The 10,400-nt window shown below is 44.1% G+C and overlaps 1 protein-coding gene across 19 annotated transcripts in view; it reads left to right on the forward strand.

Moving 5' to 3' along the window:
* Positions 1-10,400, forward strand: part of CAMK2D (calcium/calmodulin dependent protein kinase II delta) — a 167,303-nt gene that overhangs the window by 94,441 nt on the left and 62,462 nt on the right. For all 19 annotated transcript variants that reach the window (XM_061443374.1, XM_061443392.1, XM_061443383.1 and 16 more), the window contains exon 4: positions 6,395-6,449. In XM_061443374.1, the coding sequence (XP_061299358.1) occupies positions 6,395-6,449 (55 nt within the window). The remainder of the gene's footprint in view (positions 1-6,394; positions 6,450-10,400) is intronic.

Below are 10,400 nucleotides of genomic sequence, written 5' to 3' on the forward strand. Positions count from 1 at the left end.
TCTCCCATGACTTTGTTGCTTCAGGGACACAGTTCTAAAACTGCCTTAATGACTGTAGGTTCACATTGACTTCATTCTTACCTAGGAGAATACTTTCTTATGAATGTGCGTTAGAAAGTCATTCTGTGTTTATAAACACAGTGGTAATTAACACAGTCCTTTGCTTCAGCTGGCTGACAGCAAATCCATGCTGGAGCAGGAGAAAGAGTGAACCAGGAAAACTGAATATGTGTATGAATAAGCTGCTAACTGTTTTGTAGCCAAGCTCAAGCCAAGACTGTCTGCTTTTTAATACCAAAGTAATACTTTAAAGATGGGTTTATTTTCTAAATTTTAGGGTTTGATACTTTGTTTCAAGTCACTAAAGACATTTAAAAAATCAGGGTGGTTTTACATGCTTCAGAGCTCCTTGAAAGCAGTTGGCAGCAAATAATCTGCCTCACCAGAAGTTACTTGGTAGTTCTCAGTATCTGTGCATGATACAGGAAATCGAATATGAAGGCTTCTGTCTGAATATAACGCTGTTAGCGAGCAGTGAGGAGAGAGGAATGCGTCTTTGAATAAAAAAAATGTTCACAGAAAAAACATCCTTTGAGTTCTTATAAATCTATTTCAGGAACAGGCAGTTTCTATCAAAAGATATCAGTTGCTATGTATGAAAATCTTTAAAAGTTTTAAACTTTGTTGGAGAGAGGCAAAGAGGGCTAGATGCACTCCAGAGTTTACTGGTTTATGTTATCTTGCATTTCTGTGACACACCCAAGGCTTTGTACTAAATCTCATTCCTGAGCAGAATCTTTGATGCTACTGTGCCAAGTGTTGGGCTCAAAAGCCCAGAGTTTTACAGGCTTGTTCTGAGCTAGAATTTTCAGGATACTGTTCTAGACTAGTAATTGGTGTCTCACATTTTGTTTAAGGAGCAGACGTTTGGGGTATTAAAATCTCAACTCAAAGAACTCAAGCAGAAAGAAAGTTGATTCTGGGTTTTGGGGTTATTTTTTATTGGCAGCAGTGTATTACCTTGGTCTTCTATGATAAAGGCTTGCACTTCATAAAAACTTAGACAGATCGAGGCTATAGAGCCAGCCAAAACCACAAATTCTGACTGAGACCTACTTGGCTTTGCTGAATCATCACAAGCTCTGGGCAGTCAGTCAGCCAAGAGCTGCTTTTCTCTTCAGTATTGTGTAAACAGAAGATGTTTCCCTGGGCTAAATATTATAAAGTAAAAAAGTCATGTTTATTTGATCTTTTTTTTTCTTTTTATGTCATCTGTTGTAGAAAAAATGGTTAATACATAAAGCTACCATCTGGGGCCTCTGAAAATCTGAAAATCCTTTTCTTTTGCATTTTTATCAGCTCAGTCCTGAACATGAAGCAGTTCAGGATATCCTCATTATTTTATTTGGTTCTATAAGGGATAATGATTTGGATCACACTGCTGACAAGTCTTCATTTATTGTAGGGAAATTAGTTTTGGAAATTGCTGTTTCATTTAAAGTAAGAAGAAAAAAGCATAGGACTGTCCTGGGTTCAGCAGTAGCAGTCATGTTTTTCCTTTGTGTTAACTGGTGCAGTGCTGTGTTTTGACTTCTAGCTTGAGAACAGTGTTGGTGAAGCCGATGTTTTCGGTTGTTGCTAAGTGATGTTTACCCTGACCAAGGACTCTGTGAGGCTCATGCTCTGCCAGGGAGGAGGGGAAGCTGTGAGGAAGCAGAGACGGGGCGCCTGACCCGGGCTAGCCGGGGAGGTATTCCATACCACAGCACGTCATGCCCGGGGTGGGGGGTAACTGGGAGTTACCCGGAAGGACAGGGGCTTCCGGGTGGAACTCGCTTTCTTGGCCGGAGGTATCGTATTCTCTTCCCTTGTTATTTTCCCTTATCATTGTTTTAGCTGATAGTAGCGGTGGTGATTTGTTGCTGGACTGTTCTTGTCTCAACCCGTAGGAGTTGCACTCTCTCGATCCTCCTCCCCGTTCCTCCGGGAGCGGGGAAGGGGAGAGCCCTGGTGCGGGGGGGGGGGGGGGGGGAGACGGACACAGACCTCGATTGCTGTCAGCTCGGCATCACTCACTGGGAGTGAGTGAACAAGTTACCTGACTGGGTTTAAACCACGACAGTTCTTTTTGGCGCCCAACGTGGGGCACGAGGGGTTGAGATAAGAACAGATCTGACTGGATTGATAGTCACTCGTCACAATGCTGATTTATTGGCTCTCAGAGTTGTTCTTGTTGATCTCACAGCTTCAGACCGTTGTAACTTACTTAGAGCCGGTATTTGCTGTGTTAGTGTTTATCAAGTGTGGGGCCTGGGCTAAGGTTCTTGTCTCACTGTGCTTTATGGCAATGGCTTGTAATACGGGCGGGCTCCAGCAGCAGGGCGGGACGGACGTGGCCGTGGACTTGTACCTGGCCGTCCGGCTGCTCTTCACCGTCCTGGCCCTCACCCTACTCTCCATCTTCGTGAGGCTGCGGGGAACTGAGGGGGAGCGGCCCCGGGAGCCGGCGGCAGCCGAACCGGCCCGGGAGAGCGGCCCCGGGGACCAAGCGGTGGCGGGAGCGGGGCCGGAGGCCGTGAAGGGACGGCTGCCGGTGGAGGAGGTCGGGGCGGTCGAGGAGAGGAAGGAGGCGGCTGCCGAGCAGCGGGAGAAGGCGGCGGAGGAGCCGAGCCCCGCGGAGGAGCCGAGCCCCGCGGCCGAGCCGAGCCCCGAGACGGCCAAGAGCATTCCCCGGAAGCCGCCTGCCGAGCCCCAGGAGGACGCAGGAGACCACGCAGCATTTCCCAGCAAGGCAGAGGAGGAAGAGCTGGACTCAGAAAAAGAGAAGCTGATGGTGGGAGAGCCGGCAAGCACAGCAGCTACACCCGCCCCAGTGACAAGTACAGCAGCATCGTTTGAGAGTTCTGAAGGCTCTGAATGGCCTTTGGGTATCCTTGGGACCTGCCTGCTGATTGTGAAGGGGATCAGCATGTTGGCACACACACAGACTGTGTTTTACCCACAACCATTTTGTCTGATCTCAACAGTTAAGCAGAGTCAGGTTTGGGTCTTGTCTGGGATTAGACGACAATATGGGGGGACCAAGAGGTTTTCCCCAAGGCTGGACAGTCATGAGTGGCAGGGTGTGTGGGACAGTATGGACAAGTATCTAGTTCACTGGGCCCCTCCAGTGCTTTGGAAGCGTTGGAGATGGAAGGCAGCTGTATGGAGTCCCCAGCAACAAGCTGCAGAAACTGCTTAAGGGGACAGTGAATTATTTTTGGCCCGGTAGGCCCATGACACTTCAGGCCATCAGGGCAGAGATGCAACATATAGATGGGCCCGTGACCGAGGGGTGGACTTAACAATGGACACTATTGCCCAGGTTATTCATGAGTGTGAAACATGTGCTGCAGTTAAACAAGCCAAGCAGTTAAAGCCTCTTTGGTATGGAGGACGATGGTTGAAGTATAAATATGGGGAGGCCTGGCAGATTGACTATATCACACTGCCACCAACCCGCCAAGGCAAGCGCCATGTGCTTACCATGGTGGAAGCAACCACCGGGTGGCTGGAAACATACGCTGTGCCCCATGCCACTGCCCGGAACACCATCCTGGGCCTTGAGAAACAGATTTTGTGGCGACACGGCACCCCAGAGAGAATTGAGTCAGACAATGGGACTCATTTCCGGAATAACCTTATAGACACTTGGGCCAAAGAGCATGGCATTGAGTGGGTATATCACATCCCCTACCATGCACCAGCCTCTGGGAAAATCGAACGGTACAATGGGCTGTTAAAAACTACACTGAGAGCAATGGGTGGGGGAACTTTCAAGCATTGGGATACACATTTACCAAAGGCCACCTGTTTGGTCAACACCAGAGGATCTGCCAACAGGGCCGGCCTAGCCCAGTCAGAACTTTTACATATTGTAGAGGGGGACAAAGTTCCCGTGGTGCATATGAAGAATTTGCTGGGGAAGACAGTCTGGGTTATTCCTGCTTCAGGTAAAGGCAAACCCACTCGTGGGATTGCTTTTGCTCAGGGACCTGGATATACTTGGTGGGTAATGCGGGAAGATGGGGAAGTCCGATGTATACCTCAAGGGGATTTGATTTTAGGGGAAAACAGCCAGTGAACTCAATTGTATGCCGTTGCCTGCTGTGTAATGCTTTTATAGCCCATCAACTAGATGTCTCCAGGTCACCAACGACTGGCCCTGACTTCCCTCCAGCCATCATCCCAACAGAGAATGAACTTGGAACATCATGGACCGAATGGACTCGGCAGCATTATAGGGATTGGTCCATGCACTAAGAAAATGATTTTTTCCTCTTGGTCTGTATGTATATGGATGTATATATGTGGGAGAGCGATGGTGTATTGAAAATGTGGGATCTGAGCACAACGTGAATGGTATGGAATAAGGGGTGGATAATGTCCTGGGTTCAGCAGTAGCAGTCATGTTTTTCCTTTGTGTTAACTGGTGCAGTGCTGTGTTTTGACTTCTAGCTTGAGAACAGTGTTGGTGAAGCCGATGTTGTTGGTTGTTGCTAAGTGATGTTTACCCTGACCAAGGACTCTGTGAGGCTCATGCTCTGCCAGGGAGGAGGGGAAGCTGTGAGGAAGCAGAGACGGGGCGCCTGACCCGGGCTAGCCGGGGAGGTATTCCATACCACAGCACGTCATGCCCGGGGTGGGGGGTAACTGGGAGTTACCCGGAAGGACAGGGGCTTCCGGGTGGAACTCGCTTTCTTGGCCGGTGGTATCGTATTCTCTTCCCTTGTTATTTTCCCTTATCATTGTTTTAGCTGATAGTAGCGGTGGTGATTTGTTGCTGGACTGTTCTTGTCTCAACCCGTAGGAGTTGCACTCTCTCGATCCTCCTCCCCGTTCCTCCGGGAGCGGGGAAGGGGAGAGCCCCGGTGCGGGGGGGGGGGGGGGGGGGGGGAGACGGACACGGACCTCGATTGTTGTCAGCTCGGCACCACTCACTGGGAGTGAGTGAACAAGTTACCTGACTGGGTTTAAACCACGACAAGGACTTAATTCGTAGTTCTACCACAATGTGATTTGAACCCTTAAAATTCAAAGTGAAGGTTCTGCAGCTGACTTGTGCATTTTCAGGGAAAACTTGGGTATGGATACATTGGTGTATGTAAGCACCGCGTGAGGTTTTAATCATTAGGATACTTTAAGTTTGTTGGCTGTGACAAGCACTGGAAAAGCTAGTGACTTTTCTAGGCATCACATCCTTTTGCTTCTGGCAAGTCCTTTCATGCATCTTACATCTTTCCAGAAATGGCTCTTCATGGGGATTTAATGGGAGGTAGTTACCTCGCTGAGCTGTCAGACCCACAAACACTTGCTTAGTTGCTTTTTCTGCCCACCCCTGCTGCCTGCAGGTCTGGCTAAGCACCTGCAGCTAGGCAGGGAGTAGTCCCAGTCCCTTTGCTTTAGGTTTTCAGCTCTAGTGGTGGCTGCTGCTGTGGAAATTCAGCATGGATTGGTGGGCATCAGTCTGCCCACGGATTTATCCCTTCAGCAGTCCCTCACCATTCATGTAGTTGAAGTGGATGGCAGCTAGGAATATAAGAGATAAATATGTACATATAATAGAAATGCGAGCTGGAATATAATTTACTCCCTTTTTGACCCCATTTACTCTAGTATGATCAAATGCTTTTAGTTTGCAACGATGCTTTCTCTTTTAAAATCTGCATCTATTGTCTGATTATGGAATTTGTTAACATAGCCCTTTACGTTTGTTATTCTGCTGAAATCTGTGATTAACTGTGGCTTCTTTTTTTTTCCCTTCTTACATTGTTTACAACTTTTAAGACGTAATACTGCTGAAAAAACAGTTGTCTGACATTAAGAATACTGTTTCAGTGACTGGTACTGCTGCATATGGTATTTACAAGACTGATTAATGGTTTTTCCTAGGAAAAAGGTTGTTGAATTATATTAATACCATATAGTAAGATCAAGTCTGACTCTGCTTTTAGTACTTGTTTAGTTATGATTCAGCATGAAGGGCAAAGGCAGGGTGCAGTGTGTGCGTATGTGTCTGTACATGCAGGAGGTGGTAGGAAATGGCTTCAGCATTCTTCTGTGGCACAGCAAAAGCAGAGCTCCTTTAAAAAGATCTGTACAAGTGAGCTGCACATGCAGTCTTTTGGCTTCTTTGTTTATCTCACCTTACAAAATAGATGATCCTGAGGGTAGAGAATTAAAAAAAAAAATAACCCGCAACAAAAACCAACTAGGCCCTGATGAGAACATGCACAGATGCAGTACCAGCTCCACAGTAGAACTGTAATCCTCCCTTCTGTCCCAAAATCAAAGACAAATGTTAAAGACATTAAAAAGGTGACTGGTGTTCGTCTTTTTTTCCCCCTTTCGATAGTGCGGCTTCATGACAGCATCTCAGAAGAAGGATTCCATTACTTAGTCTTTGACTTGTAAGTATGAATTTTGCATATATTTAGCATGTTGGGGATGTGGTACTCAAACTTTAGATGTAAATACAAGTTCACAAGGTAAATGAGTGGTTCTGGTGCACTGAGTTGGACAAACATGTAAACAGAGCTGGAAGGACAGTAACATATTTGGTCATTTGCATGTGCAAGAACTGATTTGCATCACACATTAAATTCCATATTAAATGAATATTAATTCCATATTAAAAACTTTGAATAAGCAGGGCCACTGTTGAAGTGGATTTTAGTATCAAATATAGGTATGTAAGTACATTTGCATGATGTCTGCAAAGCAAACACAGGACTCAGAAAAAATAATTTGCTGCAAGCCAGTTATCTGTAAAGGAACAAAAAAAAAAAAAAGCCACCAACGTGTGAAACAATAGTTTCTCTACAGAAAATCTCCACTGTGGGATTGAAAGGTAAGCCTGAGTTTCCTACAGGGAAAGATTCTTTCATTGTATTATTCCCAATTCATGTCTTACCAATAGAATGTTTCATTATTATTCCCAATTCATGTCTTACCAATAGAATGTTTCATTTTGACATCATTCAGAATATAAAATGCCCAGCATATACAAAGGAAGTTTCCTATTTACTTTCCATTTTGCTTCAGGACTTTGAGTCCTGTGAGTTGTTCATGTAGTGACTGCATATGTGGAGCTTATTCCTCCCAGATCAGGCTGTTCAGTGGAAGAAGGAATTGTGACAAGATAAACTGGGTGTCTCATACTCTCAACTTAAAAAAAGACACTGACATTCTTCATTCTGCCTGGGACAAGCAAACTTTTCTAGTCACCAGAAAAGTTACAGCTTTTAGTTCTGGGTATGGGCAAACATGAATGATTAGGGATTATTTTACAAAACTTTAGTTATTTGAGTAGAACTACCTATTTCAATTGCAAAGTTTTCCAGGCAGTTTATGATTTTGACAAACATGACCACCACTCCCCCCAAGAGCTTTGTTAGATCCAACATGCTGGTTAAAAGGAAAATATGTTATTTCCTCTAAATATGTGAAACAGCTCATTTCTAAGCATACAAACTGAAATACTTTTATTCAGTGTAGGTGGGTTAGAACCTGGGTCTTCCACAATCAATTTTGTGCTCTCATGTTCAGGTTTTGTTCTGGTTTATCTTCTCACTTAGTTTCTTTAAAGAAATTTGTGAAGAATTCTTCCAGGCTAGATTTCAGACTAGTAGTACAAAATGTTAAATAGCCTGTCTGCGGTGAAGGGGTTCAGGATTCAGTGCTCAAATCCTAACTGGGCTCAGAAGGAACTTGTATCTGACTTGTGTATATCCCAGGTAAGTGCTCTGACTATTGGCTTAAAAATGGTTGTAGGGCACAACACGCATACTTGTTCTCTGACATGCACTGGGGTTTTCTTCTGCTTTTTTTTTGGGGGGGGGGGGGGTTCTTTTTGTTGTTTTTTTTGTTTTTTTTTTTTTAAGAGGAAATCTTTCTATGTGGAATTGGAAAAATCTTCTTAATCCTGAACCTTTCCAAGAAGTGCGTGCAGAATTCTTGGTTCTAAGGACAATATCACTAGTGTGGCATTTTTATTTTTTTGTTGTGCTATTGTACTTTTAGAAACTATAGCCTACTGTAATTGCAGTGAGTCAACTTCTGCATTAAATTTCATATATCATGCCAGACATATCTCAGGAGATTGCAATGTGAACTAGGAGGCATTTGAACAGCTACAGAGTTGTAGTTACCAGTATCTGTATCTCAGTAGTAACAGAACAAATACAAGCCTGTATTCTGCAATAAAAATCAACACCTAACCAGAAGATACAGCCCTGGCAGAAAATTAGATTCTGCAAGAAGCACTCTGCAGTGGCTGGAACTTTCCCTGTCAGTCCTGTTCAGGCCAATGGCATCCTAGGGTGTATTGGAAAGGGTGTGGTTAGTAGGTCAAGAGAGGTTCTCCTCCCCCTCTACTCTGCCTTGGTGAGGCCGCATCTGGAATATTGTGTCCAGTTCTGGGCCCCTCAGTTCAAGAAGGACAGGGACCTGCTGGAGAGAGTCCAGCGCAGGGCAACAAAGATGATTAAGGGAGTGGAACATCTCTCTTACGAGGAGAGGCTGAGGGAGCTGGGACAATTTAGCTTGGAGAAGAGGAGACTGAGGGGTGGCCTCATCAATGTTTACAAATATGTAAAGGGCAAGTGTCAGGATGATGGAGCTAGGTTTTTTTCAGTGATGTCCAGTGATAGGACAAGGGGCAATGGGTGTAAACTGGAGCATAGGAGATTCCATGTGAACATCAGGAAAAATTTCTTTACTATGAGAGTGACAGATCACTGGAACAGGTTGCCCAGGGGGGTTGTGGAGTCTCCTACGTTAGAGATATTCAAGGCTCGCCTGGACAAGTTCCTTTGTGATGTACTCTAGGTTACCCTGCTCTTGCAGGAGGGTTGGACTAGATGATTTTTTGAGGTCCCTTCCAACCGTTAGGATTCTGTGATTCTGTGAACAGACTTAAACATGTGCAAGAACCGCATGAGTTTGCGTTTCATCCTCTTCAAAGAAAGAGGGCTTCAACACACACACACACACACACACACACACACACACATGCAGCTTATTATGTTTAGATCATTTGGTTTGTTTTTTTTTTGTCAAAATAAATTACTTTGCAGAAACAGAAACCATCTAAATAGCAGAGGCAATGACTGTACCTACTGATCATTGTCTTTGGAAAAGCAACATCTTACATTCGCAAAGAACATTTGCCTCATTATTAAGGATGGTTGCTCAGTTATTTTTTCATTCAGAATAAGAAATTACAGCTTTAATGCTTACTAATTCCATTTTTTTTTGTGAAACTTCATCTTCACTGCAGTTACAAATATGTGGGTTAGTGGTTTCTTTAAATGTACATAAATGAGCTGCCACAAAAAAGGTACCATATCTACTTCTTTAATTTGAAGGCCAAGTACATACTTTCATTTATTTATTTATTTACTTTCTATTCAACAGGAGCCTGACTGTGGTGTAACACTGTCACTCCACCTACACATACCATCATGTCATTTTCTTAATGAATTCTTTCACTCTGTGGAATTCGGTGCAACTGTTTCTTTAGAAATTTCTTTCAGACTGCATCCCACATAAGAAAGTGAAGACTGCTTTTTTTGTTAATAGAAAAAAAAAAGCCTAATCATTGCCACTTTCTACTTTGAATTTCTAATAATCTGTGTTGAATTAATGTCATGGGAATGCCTGCAATCTGAAGGAGAAGCCTGTTGCTTCACTTCTATAGCTGTGCTTTTACCTGGAGGGAATAAAAGAGATTAACGTACTCTGTTGAAGGCGTGCATTTGAGTGAAGAGCTCTTGTGCCAAAATGTGAAGGTGGAAGTCTTCTAAAATCCATGTGGAAACTGGACATTGAACAATGAAAGATGTGCTTTCTGATAAAATGTGGTGTTGGGGTATTCATGTAAGAAGCTCTGCATAGAAAATAGATGCACTAAAGTATTCACACATACACACACACACATATATATATATCTGTTGGTAACGCCCCATCTCTGAAATACATACATGATGGTGCCATTCTGGAATATGGTAGTTTTGCACTTGAGTAGACAAAATTTTTTTCAAGGTCCTGTTGACATCACTTTCAAGGAGTGGTGGCGTCTTACTGGTCTACCAACATGGCCCCTACATACAAGATTACCTGAGATAGCCGCCTATGATCTTTCTCCCAAGCAAAGAACTTCCTCCTGTTATATTTCTCTCACTAGATATAGTGAAGTGATTAGCAGAATAGTAAAACGTGCAAAGTAAGACTAGTAATGGACTTCATGAAGTTTGTTACTCCTCCTCCCTTACTGCTTGAGGCAAGTGTGATTAGGGTTTGCATCTCTTAGCCCATTTCAGTTGCTAAGCACAAATGAGATTGTCTTCAGCGTTAATAAT

The sequence above is a fragment of the Pezoporus flaviventris genome, unplaced genomic scaffold, assembly GCF_033815535.1.
Source record: "Pezoporus flaviventris isolate CSIRO_AGI_PZ_B2104156 unplaced genomic scaffold, CSIRO_AGI_Pfla_v1 ptg000002l, whole genome shotgun sequence".
In the NCBI taxonomy this organism is placed as follows: Eukaryota; Metazoa; Chordata; class Aves; order Psittaciformes; family Psittacidae; genus Pezoporus; species Pezoporus flaviventris.